We start from the raw sequence: 23,667 nt of genomic DNA, 5'->3' as shown, positions 1-23,667 counted from the left end.
TTTATTTTTATTTTTTGGGGGATTTTTTGGGATTTTTTGGGATTTTTTTGGAATTTTTTTAGGAATTTTTTAATGGAATTTTTGGGGGATTTTTGAGGGATTTTTTGGGGATTTTTCTGGGATTTTTTGGGGGATTTTTCTGGGATTTTTTTTTATTTCTGGGGGATTTCGGGGGGATTTTTTGAGGATTTTTCTGGGATTTTTTGGGAAATTTTTCTCGGATTTTTTTTTTATTTTTTGGGGATTTTTTGGGGATTTTTTGAGGGATTTTTTAGGATTTTTCTGGGATTTTTTGGGGGGATTTTTCTGGGATTTTTTTTTTTGATTTTTGGGGGATTTTTTGGGGATTTTTTGAGGGATTTTTTTAGGATTTTTCTGGGATTTTTTTAGGATTTTTCTTGGATTTTTGGGGGATTTTTCTGGGATTTTTTTTTATTTTTTGGGGATTTTTTGAGGGATTTTTTAGGATTTTTTTGGATTTTTTTTGGAATTTTTTAGGAATTTTTTTATGGAATTTTGGGGAATTTTTGGGGATTTTTCTGGGATTTTTTAGGATTTTTCTGGGATTTTTGGGGGGATTTTTCTGGGTTTTTTTTTTTTTGGGGGGGATTTTTTTTTTTTGGGGGGGGGATTTTTTGGGGATTTTTTAGGATTTTTCTGGGATTTTTGGGGGGGATTTTTCTGGGATTTTTTTTTTATTTTTTGGGGATTTTTGGGGGATTTTTTGGGGATTTTTTTGGGATTTTTTGAGGGATGTTTTAGGATTTTTCTGGGATTTTTGGGGGGATTTTTCTGGGATTTTTTTTATTTTTTGGGGATTTTTTTGGAATTTTTTAGGAATTTTTTATGGAATTTTTTGGGAATTTTTTAGGATTTTTTTGAGAATTTTTTGGGGAATTTTTTGGGATTTTTTTTAGGATTTTTTGGGTATTTTGGGGGAATTTTTTTGGATTTTGTTTAGGATTGTTTGGAATTTTGGGGAAATTTTTTGGAATTTTTTTGGAATTTTTTTAGGATTTTTTGGGAATTCTTGGGGATTTTTTAGGATTTTTTGGGGATTTTTGGGGGAATTTTTGTAGGAATTTTTGGGTATTTTGGGGGAATATTTTTGGATTTTTTTTAGGATTTTTTGGAATTTTGGGGGAATTTTTGGGAATTTTTTTGGAATTTTTTTAGGATTTTTTGGGAAATTTTTGGGGAATTATTTGGGATTTTTTGGGAATTTTTTTAGGATAATTTTTAGATTTTTTTTTTAATTTTGGGGGTATTTCTGGGAATTTGTTTGGAATTTTTTAGGATTTTTTTGAGAACTTTTTGGGGAATTTTTTGGGGATTTTTTTAGGAATTTTTGGGTATTTTGGGGGATTTTTTTTTTATTTTTTTAGGATTTTTTTGGAATTTTTGTGGAATTTCTGGGAATTTTTTTTAATTTTTTTAGGATTTTTTTGGAAATTTTTGGGGAATTTTTTTGGATTTTTTGGGAATTTTTTAGGATTTTTTGGGATTTTTTCGGATTTTTTTTTAGGATTTTTTGGGAACTTTTTGGGAATTTTTAAAAGAATTTTTGGGAATTTTTTGGGAATTTTTTGGGAATTTTTGGGAATTTTTGGGGGATTTTTTTTAGGATTTTTTGGGGAATATTTTTGGAATTTGGAATTTTTTTAGGATTTTTTGGGAATTTTTTGGGATATTTTTCAGGATTTTTTTGGAAATTTTTTGAATTTTTAGGATTTTTAAAGGAATTTTTGGGGAATATTTTTAGGATTTTTTGGGAATTTTTTGCTGGTTTTTTTTGAATTTTTGGGGAATTTTTAGGGAGCAATTTTTAAAGGATTTTTTAAGGATATTTTGGGGAAATTTTTTTCGGATTTTTTGGGATTTTTTGGGGATTTTTTTGGTATTTTTTAGGATTTTTTTTGAATTTTTAGGGGATTTTTGAGGAATTTTGTGGGACTTTTTTGGGGAATTTTTGTGATTTATCTTTGGAATTTTTGGGGAATTTTTTTGCAAATTTATGGCGAATTTTTGGGGAATTTTTTTGGAATTTTTTAGGATTTTTTGGGAATTTTTGGGGATTTTTTTGAACTTTTTTAGGATTTTTTGGATTTTTGGGGAATTTTTTTAGGATTTTTTGGGAATTTTTGGGAATTTTTTTCTGGAATTTTTTGGATTTTTTTTTTTTTTATTTTTTGGGAATTTTTTGAGGGATTTATTGGGGATTTTTTGGGAATTTTTGGGGGATTTTTTGGTTTTTTTTAGGAATTTTTTTGGAACTTTTTTGGAAATTTTTTGAGTAGTTTTAGGATTTTTTGGGGGGAATTTTTTGGAATTTTTGGTAATTTTTTGGCAATTTTTTGGGGAGTTTTTTAGGATTTTTTGGGAATTTTTTTTAGGATAATTTCTAGAATTTTTTTGGAATTTTGGAGGGATTTTTAGGGAATTTTGTGGGAATTTTTTCGGGAATTTTTGTGATTTGTTTTTGGAATTTTTGGGGAATTTTTTTGCGAATTTTTTGCGAATTTTTGGGGAATTTTTTCAGGATTTTTTGGGAATTTTTTGATAATTTTTTGGTATTTTTTTAGGATTTTTTGAGATTTTTTGGGGAATTTTTTGGGAATTTTTTGGGATTTTTTGGGATTTTTTTTAGGATTTTTTGGGAACTTTTTGGGAATTTTTAAAAGATTTTTGGGGAATTTTTTGGGAATTTTTGGGAATTTTTGGGGGATTTTTTTAGGATTTTTTGGGGAATTTTTTGGGATTTTTTTCAGGATTTTTTGGGATTTTTTTTGAATTTTTTTAGGATTTTTGGGGAATTTTGGGGGAATTTTTTGGGGAATTTTTGTGATTTATCTTTGGAATTTTTGGGGAAAAAAATTTTAAATTTCCCAGAAAACCCCCCCCAAAAAATCCCCCCCAAAAAATCCCAGAAAAATCCCAAAAAATCCCAGAAAATCTCAGTAAAATCTCTAAAAAATCCCCCCCAAAAAACCCAAAAAAATCCCAAAAAAATTCTCAAAAAATCCCAAAAAATATCTCAGAAAGATCCCAAAACAATAAAAAAATAATCCTTAAAAAATCCCAGAAAAAAAAAAAATCCCCAAAAATTCCCAAATATTCCCTGAAAAATCCCAGAAAAATCCCCAAAATCCCCAAAACTTCACTTTAAAATTTCCAAAAAAATCCCAAAAATATCCCAAAAATATCCTCAAAAAGTCCCAAAAATCCCCAAAAAGTCCCCAAAAAATCTCCCAAAATTTCCAAAAATATTCCCCAAAAAATCTCAGAAAAATTTTTTAAAAATCCCCAAAATTTTCAAAAAATCTCAGAAAAAATCCCCCAAAAAATCTCTTTTAATGTCCCAAAAACATCCCAAAAAATCCCAAAAAAATCCCAGAAAATTTCCCAAAAAATCCCAGAAAAAAAATCCCAAAAAATCCCCAAAATTTCCAGAAAAAATCCACAAAAAAATCCCCAAAAATAAAAAAAGTGCCCCAAAAAATCCCAGAAATTTGATTAAAATTAAAATAAAATCCTTCTCCCTCACGCCTCACCTGTCAATCACTCGGAGGCTCCGCCTCTTTGTAAGCGCAGGCAATCAGAGAGAAGAGAGTGGGGGCGCGGTTTATGAGTGATTGACAGCTCAATTATTTTAATTAACCAATGAAACAGTACAAAATGCGGGGCGTGCCCTATCAATCATCCCTAAACACCACCCCCTCCAAATTTCAACCAATCCCGTTTCTCCTTCCCCCCTCCGCTTCCGCCGCCATGGCCGCGCCGCGCTGATCCCCGGCCATGGCGGCTCCGCTCCCCTAGCCGTGGCCGCCATGCCGAGCGGAGCCGCCAACGCCACCGACAGCGCCGAGGCCTCGCTGCTGCTCCTCCATGACGATGACGATGATGATGATGATGGCGGCGAGGCGGAGCTGAGGGAGGATGAGGAGGATGAAGCCGCCGCCTTGTTGTTGTTACCGCGGGGTTTGGATGTTACGGGAGGCCGGGGAATGATGGCGGCCATGCTGGCTCAGGCCTACAGTGATGGCGGAGCTGAGGGAGGGGAACAAATGGCGCTGTTGAGGAGGAGAAGCGTCAACACCACCGAGTGCGTGGCCGTGCCCAGCTCCGAGCATGTGGCCGAGATCGTGGGGCGTCAGGGTGAGTGAGGGGAAGCAATGGCGGCCCTGAGGAGATTGAGGGATGGATGCTGCTTCAACTCTTCCCGCCATTTTGGGGACCCCCTCCCAACTTCCTGTGTCCCCTCCCAGTGAGGGAGCCTCCTCTTCCTCTTCCTCCTGCCGCAAACTTTGGGGACCCCCGTGTTCCCTCATCGTCACCTCATGAGGGTCCTGACCAGTTCTTCTCGTACTGCCATTTTAGGGACCCTCCTGTCCCCTCAAAACCGAGATGGGACCTTCATCTTCATCACCTGAGGGTCCTGACCCCCTTCTCCTCTTCCAGCCATTTTGGTAACCCCCTCCCAACTTCCTGTGTCCCCTCCCAGTGAGGGAGCCTCCTCTTCCTCTTCCTCCTGCCGCAAACTTTGGGGACCCTCCTGTCTCCTCATACCCGTGGTGGGACCTTCATCTTCACCCCCTGAGGATCCTGACCCCCTTCTCCTCTTCCCGCCATTTTGGGGTTCCCTCACACCCCATGGTGGGACCTTCATCTTCACCATCTGAGGGTCCTCACCTGTTTCAACTCTTCCCGCCATTTTGGGAACCCCTCACAACTTCCTGTGTCCCCTCCCAGTGAGGGAGCCTCCTCTTCCTCTTCCTCCTGCCATGGGGAGCTTCCCCCCATTTTGGGAACCCTCCTGTCCTGTCTTCTTCACCTCATGATGATCCTGACCTCCTTCACCCCTTCCTCCCATTTTGGGGTCCCCCTCACACCCTGGGGTGGGGCCTTCATCTTCATCTCCACATCTGTCCCCCCACATCCTGAGGGCTGGGATCCCCTTCACCCCTTCCCGCCATTTTAGCGGCAGAAAGGCCAGGTTTAGATGCACCAAGGTGGGGTTTTGAAGAAGAAAAGTTCGATTTAGGGGCAGAAATATATTTACCAGAGGGCAAAAATCCATTTGTCCTGGTTTTCAGGCAGATTTTGGAGGAAACTCCCTCTAGAAAAGCAGGTTCAGGTGGTTGGGGAAAAGATTTCCTTGGAGAAAAGTGGAAAAATCTGTTTGTTTAACAGACAAAGCATTCCCCTGCCCAAAAACTGATACTAAACACCAAAAAAAATTAAACTTTGAAAGCTCTCACTGTTCTGAGGAGAGGACAGACTCAGAGTGTGCATTGGTGTGTAAGCCAGCACGGCGGCAGGATGTGGAGGAGTGAGGGCAGTTTGTGAACACAGACTCCCGGCTTTGCTCTCAGCGCCGGCTGTGAAGGGCAGCGCTTGGCGCTCGGTGTCGGCCCGGGCAGGACAGACGGACGGGAATGCACAGACAAACTGCGGGGCTGCTTCGGGCTGGGGCTGGGCCTGGGCCTGGGCTTGGGCCGGCCCCGGTGCGCTCCGGCCCCGCGGGAGCTGAGCGGGCCCGCCCACGGGAGGGAAAGGCCAGGAGCGGCTTGGGAATGGGGGAACGGCAGAGCAGGCGGGTGGGGGCGTTCCGCTGTGCACGGACTGCCGAGATCCCACGGGATGCAGGGTAAACCTCGTCTGGGAACTGTGGGAGGTGTTGGGGAGCCTGGGCTAACGGGTGCTGAGCGTGGCGTGCAGCATGGGATTGTGTCAGTATGTGTGAGTGTGTGTGTAATGAAGGATTGTGTCACTCTGTGTGTGTGTGTGCGTGTGTGTGTGCAGTGAGGGATTCTGTCACTGTGTGTGTGTGTGTGTGTGTGTGTGTGTGTGTGTGTGTGTGTGTGTAATGAATGATTGTGTCACTCTGTGTGTGTGTGTGCAGTGAGGGATTGTCACTGTGTGTGTGAGTGTGTGTGTAATGAAGGATTGTGTCACTCTGTGTGTGTGTGTGTGCGTGTGTGTGTGTGTGCAGTGAGGGATTCTGTCACTCTGTGTGTGTGTGTGTGTGTGTGTGTGTAATGAATGATTGTGTCACTCTGTGTGTGTGTGCAGTGAGGGATTGTCACTGTGTGTGTGAGTGTGTGTGTAATGAAGGATTGTGTCACTCTGTGTGTGTGTGTGCGTGTGTGTGTGTGTGCAGTGAGGGATTCTGTCACTCTGTGTGTGTGTGTGTGTGTGTGTGTGTGTGTGTGTGTGTGTGTAATGAAGGATTGTGTCACTCTGTGTGTGTGCAGTGAGGGATTGTCACTGTGTGTGTGAGTGTGTGTGTAATGAAGGATTGTGTCACTCTGTGTGTGTGTGTGCGTGTGTGTGTGTGTGTGTGCAGTGAGGGATTCTGTCACTCTGTGTGTGTGTGTGTGTAATGAATGATTCTGTCACTCTGTGTGTGTGTGAGTGCAGTGAGGGATTGTCACTGTGTGTGTGTGTGTAATGAAGGATTGTGTCACTCTGTGTGTGTGTGTGTGCAGTGAGGGATTCTGCCACTCTGTGTGTGAGTGTGTGTGTAATGAAGGATTGTGTCACTCTGTGTGTGTGTGTGCGTGTGTGTGTGTGTGTGTGCAGTGAGGGATTCTGTCACTGTGTGTGTGTGTGTAATGAATGATTCTGTCACTCTGTGTGTGTGTGAGTGCAGTGAGGGATTCTGTCACTGTGTGTGTGTGAGTGTGTGTGTAATGAAGGATTGTGTCACTCTGTGTGTGTGTGCGTGTGTGTGTGTGTGTGTGCAGTGAGGGATTCTGTCACTCTGTGTGTGTGTGAGTGCAGTGAGGGATTGTCACTGTGTGTGTGAGTGTGTGTGTAATGAAGGATTGTGTCACTCTGTGTGTGTGTGTGCGTGTGTGTGTGCGTGTGTGCAGTGAGGGATTCTGTCACTCTGTGTGTGTGTGTGTGTAATGAATGATTCTGTCACTCTGTGTGTGTGTGTGTGCAGTGAGGGATTCTGTCACTCTGTGTGTGTGTGTGTGTAATGAATGATTCTGTCACTCTGTGTGTGTGTGTGTGCAGTGAGGGATTCTGTCACTCTGTGTGTGTGTGTGTAATGAATGATTCTGTCACTCTGTGTGTGTGTGTGAGTGCAGTGAGGGATTCTGCCACTCTGTGTGTGTGTGTGTGTAATGAATGATTCTGTCACTCTGTGTGTGTGTGAGTGCAGTGAGGGATTGTCACTGTGTGTGTGTGAGTGTGTGTGTAATGAAGGATTGTGTCACTCTCTGTGTGTGCGTGTGTGTGTGTGTGTGCGTGTGTGTGTGTGCAGTGAGGGATTCTGCCACTCTGTGTGTGTGTGTGTGTAATGAATGATTCTGTCACTCTGTGTGTGTGTGAGTGCAGTGAGGGATTGTGTCACTGTGTACGTGTGTGAGTCTGTGTGTGCCGGGAGGCAGACAGGAGTTCTCAGTGACCCACAGCGGCTCTGTCTGTGGCGCAGGGCTGTGCTGCCGGCCCTGCTCCCTGCGGGAAGTGTTTGTGGCCGAGGGCGCAGGGCTGGTGTGTCAGCAGAGCTCTGCGTGTGCGTGTGTGTGTGTGAGCTCCTCAGCGCCGTGCAGACAGCTGGGGGACACCCGGTCAGGGCAGGTGGGAATTTGGGAATCTCTGTGGGACGCTGGGGAGCACGGCTGGCACTCGGGGCTGGCGCTGGGGCGGTGCTGCTGGAGCCGTGCTGAGCTGCAGCTGCCCGCTGGCACCGAGCTGTGCCCGGCTGGGATGGGGCAGCGCCTCTGGCTCCCCGCGGCAGGCTGGGGCTCTGGGCGGGTGTCACAGGGTGGGCAGGGTGTCACAAGGCAGGCAGGGAGCGGGGCGGGGTGGGTGGTAGCGCTCTGCCCAAGGGCCGCCCACCAACCAACCAACCCGTGGTGTTCCCCGCGCAGGCTGCAGGATCAAGGCGCTGCGGACCAAGACCAACACGTACATCAAGACGCCGGTGCGCGGCGAGGAGCCGGTGTTCGTGGTGACGGGGCGCCGCGAGGACGTGGCCGTGGCCAAGCGCGAGATCCTGTCGGCGGCCGAGCACTTCTCGGCGATCCGGGCGTCGCGCGGCCGGGCGGCGGGGCCGTGCCGCGTGCCCGCGCTGCCGGGGCACACCACGGTGCGGGTGCGGGTGCCGTACCGCGTGGTGGGGCTGGTGGTGGGCCCCAGGGGCGCCACCATCAAGCGCATCCAGCGGCAGACGCACACGTACATCGTGACGCCCGGCCGCGACAGGGAGCCCGTGTTCGAGGTGACGGGCGTGCCCGAGAACGTGGACCGGGCGCGCGAGGAGATCGAGCTGCACATCGCCCTGCGCACCGGCGCCTTCCTGCGGCTCGGCCGCCGCGGCGACTTCCGCGACAACGGCACCGACGTCGGCTTCGAGGGCGGCCCCGCCTGGCCCCGCGCCCGCCCCGCCATGGGCTCCAGCTACCGCAACGGCAGCTCCAGCTCCCTGGGCAGCGCCTCCACCGACTCCTGCCTGGGCGGCGGCCGCCTGGCCGACTTCAGCCCCGCCAGCCCCTTCGGCGCCGGCGCCTTCTGGGTCGGGGAGGCGCTGCCGGCCGCGGGCGCCGAGGAGCTGCCGCTTGACTCGCCCGCCTACGAGCCCCTGCCCGCGCCCTCCCCGACCGTTTGGGCGCCGTTGGAGCCCGCGGCCGCCCCGCCCGGCCCGGGCGGCGAGCCCGTGGGCAGCGCCAGGGCCCCGCGCCGCGGCAGCCGGCCCCCCTCGCCCCGCCTGTCGCCCGCCTTCCCCGAGGGCCTGGAGCAGCCGCCGGCCGGGCGGGCCCGCAGCAGCCCCCAGCCCGGGCTGCCCCTCTGCATCCCCGCCTTCTCCGCCGGCACCAACAGCTGCTCCTCGTCCGCCGGCGGCTCCGCGTCCAGCTCGCCCCCCGAGTGCCGCCGCCGGCGCGGCTGCGCGCTCTGCTGGGACGGCGAGGCCGGCGCCGCCCTCGTGCCCTGCGGCCACAGCCTGCTGTGCCCGCCGTGCGCCCGCCGGCTCTGCGCCAGCGACGCGCCCGCCTGCCCCGTGTGCCAGGCCGCCGTCACCCAGGCCGTCCACATCCACCGCTGAGCCCGCGCCGTGCCAGGCCGGGCAGCGGGGCTGCGGCACACCGGGGGCGCTCTCCGTTACTCACAGCTGGAAGCACCGAGGCTGTGGGCCCTGCGTGCAGAGCGCCCTGTGTGACCAGGCCCCGTGCTGGCAGCCCCACACAGGGCCACCTGCCACGGGGCCGCGGCACCGTCAGCACCCACGCTTCCCATGCTGCCTTCTCTGCACTGCCCGTGCTCACGGCCGGTCTGGGAAACGCCTTCCCACCCGCGCCTCGTCCTGCAGCGCTGCAAACGCCTGCCCTGGCCCTGGGGACACAAACCGTATGAGGAGCGACTGAGGGAGCTGGGGGTGTTCAGCCTGCAGAAAAGGAGACTCAGGGGTGACCTCATCACTCTCTTCACCTTCCTGAAGGGTGGCTCTGGTGAGCTGGGGGTCAGCCTCTTTCTCCGGGCAGCAACAGACAGAACAAGAGGACACAGTCCCAAGCTGCGCCAAGGGAGATGCAGGCTAGAATTAAGGAGGAAGTATTTTACAGAAAGAGTGGTCAAACACTGGAATCATCTACCCAGGGAGGTGGTGGAGTCACCATCCCTCGAAGAGTTTAAAAAGACTGGATGTGGCACTTGGTGCCATGATCTAGTTGAGGTGTTAGAACATGGGTTGGACTCGATGATCTTCCAGCCTTGAATTTCTGTGATTCTGGGACACAGGCAGGGACAGGGACAGGGACAGGGACAGGAGCGGGGATGAGTCACGGGCAGGGCCTGGAGCGGCCGGGCAGGGCCTCAGGGTTTGTGATTCCCACGGGAGCAGCCAGGCTGTGTTGGGCAGCGTGTCCTGTCCGCGGAGGAGCTGTCTGAGGAGCTGTCCCAGGCCCCTGCCCAGGGTCTGTGAGGGCGCTGGCATTCCGTGTGTCCCCCCAGGCTGTTCCCCGTCGCCTCCCAGCCAGCTGCAGATCCAGATGTGCCGCGTCGCCGTGTCCCTGCTCCTCTGCGCACGCCGTGGATCCGTGGTTTATTTCAGCGAGCGAAAGGAATGCGGGGCTGCTCGCCGCTCAGCCACCTGCACTCGGTTTGGTTCGTTTCAAAAGGTCTTTGCAATCACGAGTTTAACGAAGAAAAAGGAAAGGAGTCTCTGGATGTGTCCAGCTCTCCATCCCCAGAATGTTCCCAAATCTGCGCTGGCACGAGTTACACCAACAAACAAAGCAAACAGAACAGGATAAAAACCAAAACATAAAAAGGAAGGAAAAAAGAAAGGAAAAAAATTAAACAGAACGGAGTTCTGGTGGATTTTTTCTATTTTTGTTTTGGAAGCGTTATTTTCCCAAGACAAAGCTTTTTTTCTCAGTATAACAGAAAAAGAAAAAAAAGAAAAAACGAAATTACGCCTATGTTGAACTAGTAAATACGCAGAAAAGTCTATTTTTTATTTCCACTTGACGAGTTACATTTCGTATTACGAGTTTACAGAAAACGGTTTTTATTGGGTGATTCCAGTCTGGGAGCTGCCCTGAGGGCACAGGCAGTGTCCGAGCAGTGTCCGAGCAGTGTCCGGGCAGGGCAGTGTCCGGGCAGGGCAGTGTCCGAGCAGGGCAGTGTCCGGGCAGTGTCCGAGCAGGGCAGTGTCCGAGCAGTGTCCGGGCAGGGCAGTGTCCGGGCAGGGCAGTGTCCGAGCAGGGCAGTGTCCGGGCAGTGTCCGAGCAGGGCAGTGTCCGAGCAGGGCAGTGTCCGGGCAGTGTCCGGGCAGGGCAGTGTCCGGGCAGTGTCCGGGCAGGGCAGTGTCCGGGCAGGGCAGTGTCCGGGCAGTGTCCGGGCAGGGCAGTGTCCGGGCAGTGTCCGAGCAGGGCAGTGTCCGAGCAGTGTCCGAGCAGGGCAGTGTCCGAGCAGTGTCCGGGCAGTGTCCGGCCTGCTTTGGGGTTTGCAGGTTTTGCTACATTTTTGTTATGTTCCTGCAGGGATTTCGGGCCCGATTTTGGTAAATTTACAGAATCCGTATATTTTATGGCAAAGGCCTGTAGCGGATCCCGGCCAAAGCACTGAGATTATCTATTATTATATATTTGCTGTAAAGAGAACTATGAGAGATTTATTTTTCTGATAATAAATGTTACGTAATGAAGCCTTGTCTCATTGATTGGACATTCATGTGAGTGTGTGAGTGTGTGTGTGAGTGTGTGTGAGTGTGTGTGTGATCAGCTGTGTGTGTGTGCTGGGTGTGGGATTTGGGTCTGGGGGCTCAGTGAGGGGCTCTGTGCCTGTGACCGTGCCCGGCTCTGTGCCCGTGCCCGGCTCTGTGCCTGTGCCTGTGCCCGGCTCTGTGCCTGTGCCCGGCTCTGTGCCTGTGCCCGGCTCTGTGCCTGTGCCCGTGCCCGGCTCTGTGCCTGTGCCCGTGCCCGGCTCTGTGCCCGGCTCTGTGCCTGTGCCCGGCTCTGTGCCTGTGACCGTGCCCGGCTCTGTGCCTGTGCCCGGCTCTGTGCCCGTGCCCGGCTCTGTGCCTGCGCCCGTGCCCGGCTCTGTGCCTGTGCCCGGCTCTGTGCCTGTGCCCGGCTCTGTGCCTGTGCCCGTGCCCGGCTCTGTGCCTGTGCCCGTGCCCGGCTCTGTGCCTGTGCCCGGCTCTGTGCCTGTGCCCGTGCCCGGCTCTGTGCCCGTGCCCGGCTCTGTGCCCGTGCCCGGCTCTGTGCCTGTGCCCGGCTCTGTGCCCGTGCCCGGCTCTGTGCCTGTGCCTGTGCCCGGCTCTGTGCCCGTGCCCGGCTCTGTGCCTGTGCCCGTGCCCAGCTCTGTGCCCGGCTCTGTGCCTGTGCCCGGCTCTGTGCCTGTGCCCGTGCCCAGCTCTGTGCCCGGCTCTGTGCCTGTGCCCGGCTCTGTGCCCGTGCCCGGCTCTGTGCCTGTGCCCGTGCCCAGCTCTGTGCCCGGCTCTGTGCCTGTGCCCAGCTCTGTGCCCGGCTCTGTGCCTGTGCCCGGCTCTGTGCCCGTGCCCGTGCCCGGCCCTGTGCCTGTGCCTGTGCCCGGCTCTGTGCCTGTGCCCAGCTCTGTGCCCGGCTCTGTGCCTGTGCCCGGCTCTGTGCCTGTGCCCGTGCCCGGCTCTGTGCCTGTGCCCGGCTCTGTGCCTGTGCCCGTGCCCGGCTCTGTGCCCGGCTCTGTGCCCGTGCCCAGCTCTGTGCCCGGCTCTGTGCCCGTGCCCGGCCCTGTGCCTGTGCCCATGCCTGGCTCTGTGCCCGGCTCTGTGCCTGTGCCCGTGCCTGGCTCTGTGCCCGGCTCTGTGCCTGTGCCCGGCTCTGTGCCTGTGCCTGTGCCTGGCTCTGTGCCCGGCTCTGTGCCCGTGCCCGGCTCTGTGCCTGTGCCTGTGCCCGTGCCCAGCTCTGTGCCCGGCTCTGTGCCTGTGCCCGTGCCCAGCTCTGTGCCCGGCTCTGTGCCTGTGCCCGGCTCTGTGCCTGTGCCCGTGCCTGGCTCTGTGCCTGGCTCTGTGCCTGTGCCCGGCTCTGTGCCTGTGCCCGTGCCCAGCTCTGTGCCCGGCTCTGTGCCCGTGCCCGGCTCTGTGCCTGTGCCCGTGCCTGGCTCTGTGCCCGGCTATGTGCCTGTGCCCGTACCCAGCTCTGTGCCTGTGCCCGGCTCTGTGCCCGGCTCTGTGCCCGGCTCTGTGCCCGGCTCTGTGCCCGGCTCTGTGCCTGTGCCCGTACCCAGCTCTGTGCCCGGCTCTGTGCCCGGCTCTGTGCCTGTGCCCGGCTCTGTGCCTGTGCCCGTGCCCGGCTCTCGCCGCTCTGCTGGACAGCGACATTAGTTGGGGTTTTTGTTATGGAAGAGTCAATAAACTCAGCGTTAATGAACTCAGACGTTTCCGCAGCTGCTGGAGCGCTGCGCTGCCGTCCCGGGCTGGCCCGGGCTGTCCTGATCTGTCCCCGGCTGCCCAGACTGTCCCCGGCTGTCCCGGGCTGTGCCGAGGCCCTGAGGCCCCTCCCTTGGCCAGGCCAGCTCGGGGATGGCTCAGGGATGGCTCGGGGATGGCTCAGGGATGGCTCAGGGATGGCTCAGGGATGGCTCGGGGATGGCTCAGGGATGGCTCGGGGATGGCTCAGGGATGGCTCAGGGATGGCTCAGGGATGGCTCAGGGATGGCTCAGGGATGGCTCGGGGATGGCTCAGGGATGGCTCGGGAATGGCTCGGGAATGGCTCAGGGATGGCTCAGGGATGGCTCGGGGATGGCCAGGCCAGCTCAGGGATGGCTCGGGGATGGCTCGGGAATGGCTCAGGGATGGCTCGGGAATGGCTCAGGGATGGCTCAGGGATGGCCAGGCCAGCTCAGGAATGGCTCAGGGATGGCTCAGGGATGGCTCGGGAATGGCTCGGGGATGGCTCGGGGATGGCTCAGGGATGGCTCGGGGATGGCTCGGGAATGGCTCGGGGATGGCTCAGGGATGGCTCAGGAATGGCTCAGGGATGGCCAGGCCAGCTCAGGGATGGCTCAGGGATGGCTCGGGGATGGCTCGGGGATGGCTCAGGGATGGCTCGGGGATGGCCAGGCCAGCTCAGGGATGGCTCAGGGATGGCTCCAGGGGCTCCTCCAGGTGGGGCAGACTCCATGAGCTCCACGCGGAGGTGGAGCAGAACAAAGCTGCCAAGGAGAGCTGCCCTGGCTGCACTTTGGGCTGCACCGGCTGCACTTCGCTCCCTGAGCCCAAGCAGGGCAGGGGCTGGGATGGGGCTGGGATGGGGCTGGGATGGGATGGGATGGGATGGGATGGGATGGGATGGGATGGGATGGGGCTGGGATGGGATGGGATGGGATGGGATGGGATGGGATGGGGCTGGGATGGGATGGGATGGGATGGGATGGGATGGGATGGGATGGGATGGGATGGGATGGGGCTGGGATGGGGCTGGGATGGGATGGGATGGGATGGGATGGGATGGGATGGGATGGGGCTGGGATGGGATGGGATGGGATGGGATGGGATGGGATGGGATGGGATGGGATGGGATGGGATGGGATGGGATGGGATGGGGCTGGGATGGGATGGGATGGGATGGGATGGGATGGGATGGGATGGGATGGGATGGGATGGGATGGGATGGGGCTGGGATGGGGCTGAGGCGCCGCGTTCGGGTCAGGCTGCCCCAGCCAGGGCAGGGAGCAAACGGGCCCAGACCTGCAGGGAATTTCGTGGGTCGCAGCGATCCTGGCAGGGCCTGGGAGAGGCACAGAGCCACAGCAGCTTTCAGCCTGGCAAAGCTCCCCACGGGCACCGAGTGCCACCCTGCCACCAGCACTGCCACGGCCACCACTGACCCCTGTGCCCAGGTGCCCAACCTGCCCCGAGCCGTGCCAGGCTGTGCCGGGCCACGGGATGGCACTGCGGAGCGACTGTGTGAGTGTCACTGAGTGTCACTGTGAGTGTCACTGTGTCACTGTGAGTGTCACTGAGTGTCACTGTGAGTGTCACTGTCACTGTGAGTGTCACTGTGTCACTGTGTCACTGTGAGTGTCACTGTGAGCGTCACTGTCACTGCATTGCCCGTGGCCAAGCCCTTCACACTCTCCCCAAACCACAGAATGTCCCCAGAGTGCTGGGCAGTGTCCCCGGGTGTCCCCAGGGCCGGCTGGCACCCTTGGGTAACGGGACTGGAACAGGACCTGGCCCTGGCCACTGCAGGGTGCCCCGGTGTCCCCACAGCGTCACCTGCCCTGGGTGGCCCCTGGCCCTGGGTGACGCCACGGTGGCCCTGGGGGACTCCAGCCCCTCTGGTGCCCCCAGAGCCGCCGGGTGGCAGAACCGAGGACATGGAGTGTCACCTGTCCCACGGCCCGGGGGACACAGAACTGGGGACATGGCCAGTGCCGGGTGACACTGAGCCGGGGACACGGCCAGTGCCGGGTGACACAGAGCCGGGGCAGTGGGACAGGACAGACTGCCCGGACAGTGACACCGGGACAGGACAGACTGCCCGGACAGGACACGGCCCGCACGGCTCTGCGGGCGCTGCTGGATCCTCACGGCTCTGCCGCAGCGCAACCGCGCCTCAGTAAAAGCAAACAAACAGAGACATTTGCAAAACCCCAAACCGCGAGGCAGCGCTTTATTCCGGCCGGATTTCGATCGCCCGCGGCTCATTGCCCGCGTTTGGCACCAGCTGGTTCCCCGGCCCCGGTGCGTCCGTGGGGCGGAGCTGCCCCTCGGGAGCGCCCCCGGCCCCGCAGCCCCGGCCCCGCAGCCCCGGTGGGCCATTGCTGCCCCCGCTGCCCCGGCGCGGCTCCTTTCGGGAGCGGTCACAGTCCCGGCGGCGACATGCGGCACCTCAGCCAGCTCCGTGCTCAGCCCCAGCTCCGTGCTCAGCCCAGCTCCATCCTCATCCCCAGCTCCGTGCTCACCCAGCCCCGCGCTCACCCAGCTCCGTGCTCAGCCCAGCTCCGCGCTCACCCAGCCCCGTGCTCAGCCCAGCTCCGTGCTCACCCAGCCCCGTGCTCAGCCCCAGCTCCGCGCTCAGCCCCAGCTCCGTGCTCAGCCCCAGCTCCGCGCTCAGCCCCAGCTCCGTGCTCACCCAGCCCCGTGCTCAGCCCCAGCTCCGTGCTCAGCCCCAGCTCCGTGCTCAGCCCAGCTCCATCCTCATCCCCAGCTCCGTGCTCACCCAGCCCCGCGCTCACCCAGCTCCGTGCTCACCCAGCTCCGTGCTCAGCCCCAGCTCCGTGCTCAGCCCAGCTCCATCCTCATCCCCAGCTCCGTGCTCAGCCCCAGCTCCGCGCTCACCCAGCTCCGTGCTCAGCCCAGCTCCGCGCTCACCCAGCCCCGTGCTCAGCCCAGCTCCGCGCTCAGCCCCAGCTCCGTGCTCAGCCCCAGCCCCGTGCTCAGCCCCAGCTCCGCGCTCAGCCCCAGCTCCGCGCTCAGCCCAGCTCCGTGCTCAGCCCCAGCTCCGCGCTCAGCCCAGCTCCGTGCTCAGCCCAGCTCCGTGCTCAGCCCAGCTCCGCGCTCAGCCCCAGCTCCGCGCTCAGCCCCAGCTCCGCGCTCAGCCCCAGCCCTGCGCTCAGCCCCAGCCCTGCGCTCATCCCCAGCTCCGTGCTCAGCCCCAGCTCCGCGCTCAGCCCCAGCTCCGCGCTCAGCCCCAGCCCTGCGCTCAGCCCCAGCTCCGCGCTCAGCCCCAGCCCTGCGCTCAGCCCCAGCTCCGCGCTCAGCCCCAGCTCCGCGCTCAGCCCCAGCTCCGCGCTCAGCCCCAGCTCCGCGCTCAGCCCCAGCTCCGCGCTCAGCCCCAGCTCCGTGCTCAGCCCCAGCTCCGTGCTCAGCCCCAGCTCCGCGCTCAGCCCCAGCCCTGCGCTCAGCCCCAGCTCCGTGCTCAGCCCCAGCCCCGTGCTCAGCCCCAGCTCCGTGCTCAGCCCAGCTCCGCGCTCAGCCCCAGCTCCGCGCTCAGCCCCAGCTCCGCGCTCAGCCCCAGCTCCGCGCTCAGCCCCAGCCCCGTGCTCACCCAGCTCCGTGCTCAGCCCAGCTCCGCGCTCAGCCCCAGCCCTGCGCTCAGCCCCAGCTCCGTGCTCAGCCCCAGCTCCGCGCTCAGCCCCAGCTCCGTGCTCAGCCCCAGCTCCGCGCTCAGCCCCAGCTCCGTGCTCAGCCCCAGCCCCGTGCTCAGCCCCAGCTCCGTGCTCAGCCCCAGCTCCGTGCTCAGCCCAGCTCCGTGCTCAGCCCCAGCCCCGTGCTCAGCCCCAGCCCCGTGCTCAGCCCCAGCTCCGTACTCAGCCCCAGCTCCGTGCTCAGCCCCAGCCCTGCGCTCAGCCCCAGCCCCGTGCTCAGCCCCAGCTCCGTACTCAGCCCCAGCCCCGTGCTCAGCCCCAGCCCTGCGCTCAGCCCCAGCTCCGTGCTCAGCCCAGCTCCGCGCTCAGCCCCAGCCCTGCGCTCAGCCCCAGCCCTGCGCTCAGCCCCAGCTCCGCGCTCAGCCCCAGCTCCGTACTCAGCCCCAGCCCCGTGCTCAGCCCAACCCCGAGCAGCCTCTCCCCGCCCGGTGCCTGCTCCAGCAGGGCCAGACACCGCTGCTCTCTGAAGTGTGCGTGTGCAGGTCAAGGACAGGAAAGAGACAGAAAACAACCTAAAACGGGAATGCCACACTCCACCTGCAGGATGATGGGCAGCAGGAGGCAGAGCCAGAGCCTCTGGTCCTGATTTGGCACTGGGGGTCATCCCCTGGGTCACTCCGTGGGTCACTCCAAGGGTCACTCCATGGGTCACTCTGTGGGTCATTTTGTGGGTCACTCTATGGGTCACTCTGTGGGTCATTCCACGGGTCATCCCTTGGGTCACTCCATGGGTCACTCCGTGGGTCACTCCAAGGGTCATCCCCTGCGTCACTCCATGGGTCACTCTCTGGGTCACTCCGTGGGTCATTCCATGGGTCACTCCATGGGTCACTCTGTGGGTCACTCCGTGAGTCACTCCGTGGGTCACTCCGTGGGTCACTCTGTGGGTCACTCCGTGAGTCACTCCATGGGTCACTCCGTGGGTCACTCCATGGGTCACTCCAAGCGTCACTCCGTGGGTCACTCTGTGGGTCACTCCGTGGGTCACTCCGTGGGTCACTCCGTGGGTCACTCCATGGGTCACTCCGTGGGTCACTCCATGGGTCACTCCAAGCGTCACTCCGTGGGTCACTCCGTGGGTCACTCTGTGGGTCACTCCGTGAGTCACTCCAAGCGTCACTCTGTGGGTCACTCCGTGGGTCACTCTGTGGGTCACTCCGTGAGTCACTCCAAGCGTCACTCTGTGGGTCACTCTGTGGGTCACTCTGTGGGTCACTCCGTGGGTCACTCCGTGGGTCACTCCGTGGGTCAGACGGGGAGGCCGTGAGGATTTGCTGTTCCTGCAGCCCCAGGAGGGCGTTCCAGGGAATGCCACCACGTGGGGAGGTCACAGCTCAGTCTGGCACCCCCGGCCCGTGGTGATGTCCCCACAGTGTCCCCATGCTGTCACAGCCCCAGCACGGGGCAAGGGGCACCCACAGCGACCCAGATCCCGCTCGGGACCCTGGGCTGGGCTGTGGGCCGGGGCTGGTGTGAGCTCTGACCCTGGCACTGCCCAGAGCTCTGGAACCGCAGCTCTGACCCTGGAACCGCAGCTCTGACCCTGGAACCGCAGCTCTGACCCTGGAACCGCAGCTCTGACCCTGGAACTGCAGCTCTGACCCTGGAACTGCAGCTCTGGAACCGCAGCTCTGACCCTGGAACCGCAGCTCTGGAACCGCAGCTCTGACCCTGGAACTGCAGCTCTGACCCTGGAACTGCAGCTCTGGAACCGCAGCTCTGACCCTGGAACCACAGCTCTGACCCTGGAACTGCAGCTCTGACCCTGGAACCGCAGCTCTGACCCTGGAACCGCAGCTCTGACCCTGGAACTGCAGCTCTGACCCTGGAACTGCAGCTCTGACCCTGGAACCGCAGCTCTGGAACCGCAGCTCTGACCCTGGAACCGCAGCTCTGGAACCGCAGCTCTGACCCTGGCACTGCCCAGAGCTCTGGAACCACAGCTCTAACCCTGGAACTGCAGCTCTGGAACCGCAGCTCTGGAACCGCAGCTCTGACCCCGAGCCGTGCCATCCCCGAGCCCTCCCGGCCCCAGCAAACCCGGCAGCTCCGAGCGCCCTCCAGAAACCGGGTACAAACTCTGCCGAATGAAACAAAGGAGTCGAGAGCTGAATCTTTACCTTTTTTAATCAAAAACATACTCTGTTACAGAATCTCAGGAAAGTTAGCTACAGTATATTATCCACAAACTAGGTCTAATGAAAAACGTACAGGAAGCTACAAAGGAACTACTGGGAATTCTGTTGACCGCTTATCAAAAGGCAATGGCTGAAGAAAAGAAATGCCGAACCAGGTTCCCGCGCCTGAAAATCCCTCTCGGGGTGAGTCTGGGGTTATGGGCACCTCACAGCTCCCACTGCAGCTGCATCACAACTTCGGGCGCCGCCAAACCGCACCGAGAACACGGGAAAGCTCACTGGGGCAGGGCAGCGCCAGCGGGGGCTGTGCCACTGTCCCGCACACCGGGGACACAGAGCCCAGAGGCACAGCAGCAGCGCCAGGGCCGGCCGGGGGCCCTCAGGGTGTCACTGCTCCCTCAGTGTCACTGTGACACTGTCACTGTCACTGCTCCCTCAGCCCCACAGTGACACTGTCACTGTCACTGCTCCCTCAGTGTCACCGTAACACTGTCACTGTCACTGCTCCCTCAGTGTCACTGTGACACTGTCACTGTCACTGCTCCCTCAGTGTCACTGTGACACTGTCACTGTCACTGCTCCCTCAGCCCCACAGTGACACTGTCACTGTCACTGCTCCCTCAGTGTCACCGTAACACTGTCACTGTCACTGCTCCCTCAGCCCCACAGTGACACTGTCACTGTCACTGCTCCCTCAGCCCCACAGTGACACTGTCACTGCTCCATCAGCCCCACACTGTCACTGTCACTGTCACTGCTCCCTCAGCGTCACCGTGACACTGTCACTGTCACTGCTCCCTCAGTGTCACCGTAACACTGTCACTGTCACTGCTCCATCAGCGTCACTGTGACACTGTCACTGCTCCATCAGCCCCACACTGTCACTGTCACTGTCACTGCTCCCTCAGCCCCACAGTGACACTGTCACTGTCACTGCTCCATCAGCGTCACTGTGACACTGTCACTGTCACTGCTCCCTCAGCCCCACAGTGACACTGTCACTGTCACTGCTCCCTCAGTGTCACCGTGACACTGTCACTGTCACTGCTCCCTCAGGCTCACAATGTCACTGTCACTGCTCCCACAGTCCCACAGTGACACTGTCACTGTCACTGCTCCCTCAGCCTCACAATGTCACTGTCACTGTCACCGCTCCCTCAGTCCCACACTGTCACTGTCACTGCTCCCTCAGTCCCACAGTGTCACTGTCACTGCCCCCTCAGCGTCACCCGCAGAAGGGATGGAAGGAAGGGTTTTGTCTCCATCCCGAGGATCCCTGCTGTAGCTCAGCCCTTCCCAGCCGTTCCAGCGGGAAGGTTTCCTCTCTGCACCCTGCAGTGGGTTCAGTGTGAATGCTCCCCTCTCCACACTGACAATGACAGTGGGATAAAGCCATTGAATCTCCCTTTAAACAACCCAGCGCTGATCCCAGCTCCCATCAAACCCCCCAGCGCTGATCCCAGCTCCCATCAAACCTGCCAGCGCTGATCCCAGCTCCCATCAAACCTGCCAGCGCTGATCCCAGCTCCCATCAAACCCCCCAGCGCTGATCCCAGCTCCCATCAAACCCCCCAGCGCCGATCCCAGCTCCCATCAAACCTGCCAGCGCTGATCCCAGCTCCCATTAAACCTGCCAGCGCTGATCCCAGCTCCCATCAAACCTGCCAGCGCTGATCCCAGCTCCCATCAAACCCCCCAGCGCCGATCCCAGCTCCCATCAAACCCCCCAGCGCTGATCCCAGCTCCCATCAAACCTGCCAGCGCTGATCCCAGCTCCCATTAAACCTGCCAGCGCTGATCCCAGCTCCCATCAAACCTGCCAGCGCTGATCCCAGCTCCCATCAAACCCCCCAGCGCTGATCCCAGCTCCCATCAAACCTGCCAGCGCTGATCCCAGCTCCCATCAAACCCCCCAGCGCTGATCCCAGCTCCCATCAAACCTGCCAGCGCTGATCCCAGCTCCCATCAAACCCCCCAGCGCCGATCCCAGCTGGGCAGACAAAGCGAAAGCACAAAGGGCTCCAGCACAAAGGGCTCCAGCACAAAGGGCTCTGGGGGTGAGGAGCGGGGCCACGGCCTCGGGAAGGGCTGAGCAGAGCCCCAGGGAGCTGCTGCAGGTGCAAGCTCAATAAATCCTGGCTGGGTCACCAAACTGGGGCTGGGGACAATTCAGCACCCTTGGCATCCCTGCCCGCACAGGAGGGATCACCTCCAGCCCCAGGGCGCTGCTGCAGCCCCTCCTCAGCTCTCACACACAAATGCAAGCCTGTCAAGAACTCAATGCTGCTGCTGTTCCAGCCCACTGTGTGCTGCCTTTTACGCCTTGTCATGAAAGTACAAAAGTTATTTAACAGCATATGAAAGACCACGAATAAGATTGTCTCGTTTTTCTTCAACAGCTGCAAGGGCGCCGTTTTGGGAGCTGCTTGGTGGAGAAGATGAATGCCTCTCAGCTTTCACTGCCTCTGACTTCTCCTGCTGTAAATACAGTGACTTCTTGTAATAAAATCATCAGATACTGTTTTGTTCTGAACATTCTGGGGCATCCATGCATTTTGCAGGTGGAGATTTGCAAACATCTGTACAAAACCTCGCCTTGCCAAGGGAATTCTCTCAGCCTGTAACACAAGCAGCAGGAGGGGCAGCAGGCTGAGCCAGCCTTTCCCTGCCTTGCCCGGGTTTGGCACAGCCACAGGGCCAGCGAGGGGGGCAGCTTTCTGGCCAGGCAGCCACGCAAAGCCAAACAGATAATTTGGGGCCAAAACCCGGGATAACAGCAAACAAACTCTGCTCTTCCCAGGGATCGGGGCTGCCACCTCAGAGGGGACAAACGGCGAAAGCCAGCCTGAGGGAGGCAGCAGGGAAAATAATGACATTAATGAAAATAGGGGAAATGGATCCATTTCTGGCCGAGGCTCTGGAGCCTCCCGTGCTGGAGCAGCGCTGCCGGCTGCCTCCGCAGGAATTCCAGCATTTGGGAGCAGCGACACCCAAGCGCTGCCGGAGCCCCGCAGGTTCCCGAACCGCTGCCGGGGCTGGGCTGGAGGGCCCGGAGCGATCCCTGCAGGATTGCGGGGCTGCTGCAGCCGTGCCGACAGCGCTGCGGGACCCGCCGGGGCCAGGAGCTCAGGGCGGGCAGCGTCTGCTCCCTGCTCACCGCCGGTGTGCCTGAGATGGGGACAGCCCCTGCTCCCTGCTCCCTGTGCCTGGAGCAGAGATCCCCGGGAGAGGCTCTCCCTCCCAGGTAAGGCAGCGCTGAAAGCAGAAGCCGGCCGTGCTTCCCAGCGAGTTCAAGCCCAGGGACCCCAGGGCTGTGCTGCCCGGGCTGGGGGAGCCCCACAGCTCAGAGCAGCGGCCTCGGAGTGTAGTAAACCCCTCAGGTTCAGCCAGGGCCCCTTGGAGAACAGAATGCTGACACAGCGGCAAAGAAGTTTCCTGTCTCCAGGGACATCCGCCTTGTACCTTATCCCTATAGCCATGTAAGGCAATATTGTGTTAACCCTACCACTGGTCACTTATGGTCACTCTAACACCTTTGCCATTGGTCAGGATGGATCCGGGCCAAGGGTATAAAAGTAGCATCCTGTACCCCTACTAACTCGGAAGGAGAAGAGCTGAGACCCTTCACGGACCCTGCAATAAAGCCATACTCGTGGAACAGCCAGCGTCTTCTGCTTCTCCTCTCTCTACCGTCTGCTGGAGCCTTAGGCCAAGGGAAAAGCTACCTAGCAAGCAAAGAGCTTGAAACCACAAGAGCTGCCTAATCACTAAGAGCTGAATATTCCCTGCTTGCCAGGGCTGTCCCGCGCCTTGGTCTGAGAGCGAGCTGGCCTCTGGCACCCAGTGCCCTTGGGGACTGAGCTCTGGAGCTGTGACAGCTTGCACAGGATAAGAGCAAGCAAGGCTCATTTATCGGGGTGCAGCCACATGTCTGAACCAAACCGAACCTGCTGAGGGGGTCCCATCCTTTTATTGGCGCTGCAGGCAGGGCGAGGCAGAGCTGCTGCTGTGCCCCACAGCCCATGGAGAGCACACAGAGGCAGAGCTGTGCCCCACAGCCCATGGAGAGCACAGGGAGGCAGAGCTGTGCCCCACAGCCCATGGAGAGCACAGGGAGGCAGAGCTGTGCCCCACAGCCCATGGAGAGCACACAGAGGCAGAGCTGTGCCCCACAGCCCATGGAGAGCACACAGAGGCAGAGCTGTGCCCCACAGCCCATGGAGAGCACAGGGAGGCAGAGCTGTGCCCCACAGCACAGGGAGCACACAGAGGCAGAGCTGTGCCCCACAGCACAGGGAGCACGGGGATGGGGTGCTGCTGTTGCTCACATCCCATGGTGAGCCCAGCCTCTCCCTGCCTGGGCTCCCTGCACGGAGCCATTGCCCCTTGGCGCGGCCGCCGATGGCACAGGGCTAAATCAACCGCGAGGTATAAAACCAGGTTTGCCATCTTGCCCTGAGTGGAAATGGAGAACAGAGACAAAAACCCAGTCTAAATGCCGACGGATTGCCGTACACACTTCCGTGATATATGCAAGGAAAGGAGTCATGCAGATTTACCCATGATACATGCTAGGGGGGTTTTTTTGAGTGGAACACAGAGGTCAGTAGTAATTATGAAAACACGTTCCTGCCGTCGGGCACTCACGAGTCAATTTCAGTGGCAACGCTGCAGGCGGGGTGCTTCACCTCAAACCGAGTGCCCACACTCAAAGCATCCGTTTCCTTTAGTGTTTTAAACTCACATGATTACATAAATAAAAATCTAGGATGTCTCTTGTTTTTTTCAAAAACTAAAGAATTTCTTGATCAATGCCAACAAGGTATGTGTCATCCCCTCACTTTTTGGCAGCTGCGAGGCTTTAACCTGGAAAAATCGTAAAGTGATCATCAACAAAATAAAGAAGTCTTCTGTTAACTACTGTTCCCTAAACAGAATATC

The 23,667-nt window shown here is 57.2% G+C and overlaps 2 protein-coding genes across 2 annotated transcripts in view; one reads left to right on the top strand and one right to left on the bottom strand.

Annotated features, from left to right (window-relative positions):
* The first annotated feature begins 3,769 nt into the window (after window positions 1-3,769).
* MEX3C (mex-3 RNA binding family member C) lies at window positions 3,770-10,421 on the top strand. Its single transcript, XM_059493157.1, has 2 exons — window positions 3,770-4,155; window positions 7,884-10,421. The coding sequence occupies exons 1-2, from the start codon at window positions 3,828-3,830 to the stop codon at window positions 9,053-9,055; spliced, it is 1,500 nt and encodes a 499-aa protein (XP_059349140.1). The 5' UTR covers window positions 3,770-3,827; the 3' UTR covers window positions 9,056-10,421.
* A 10,120-nt stretch (window positions 10,422-20,541) lies between these two features.
* SMAD4 (SMAD family member 4) overlaps window positions 20,542-23,667 on the bottom strand; it is a 39,283-nt gene continuing 36,157 nt past the window's right edge. Inside the window, exons 13-14 of the mRNA XM_059492704.1 lie at window positions 20,698-23,592; window positions 20,542-20,666 (exon numbers count right to left, since the gene is read on the bottom strand). The gene's annotated coding sequence lies outside the window, so the exon portion shown is untranslated. The remainder of the gene's footprint in view (window positions 20,667-20,697; window positions 23,593-23,667) is intronic.

Source organism: Ammospiza nelsoni, chromosome Z (assembly GCF_027579445.1).
Source record: "Ammospiza nelsoni isolate bAmmNel1 chromosome Z, bAmmNel1.pri, whole genome shotgun sequence".
Classification (NCBI taxonomy): Eukaryota; Metazoa; Chordata; class Aves; order Passeriformes; family Passerellidae; genus Ammospiza; species Ammospiza nelsoni.
The sequence above is the reverse complement of the archived record's forward strand: the minus strand, read 5'-3'. Positions and strand labels throughout refer to the sequence as shown.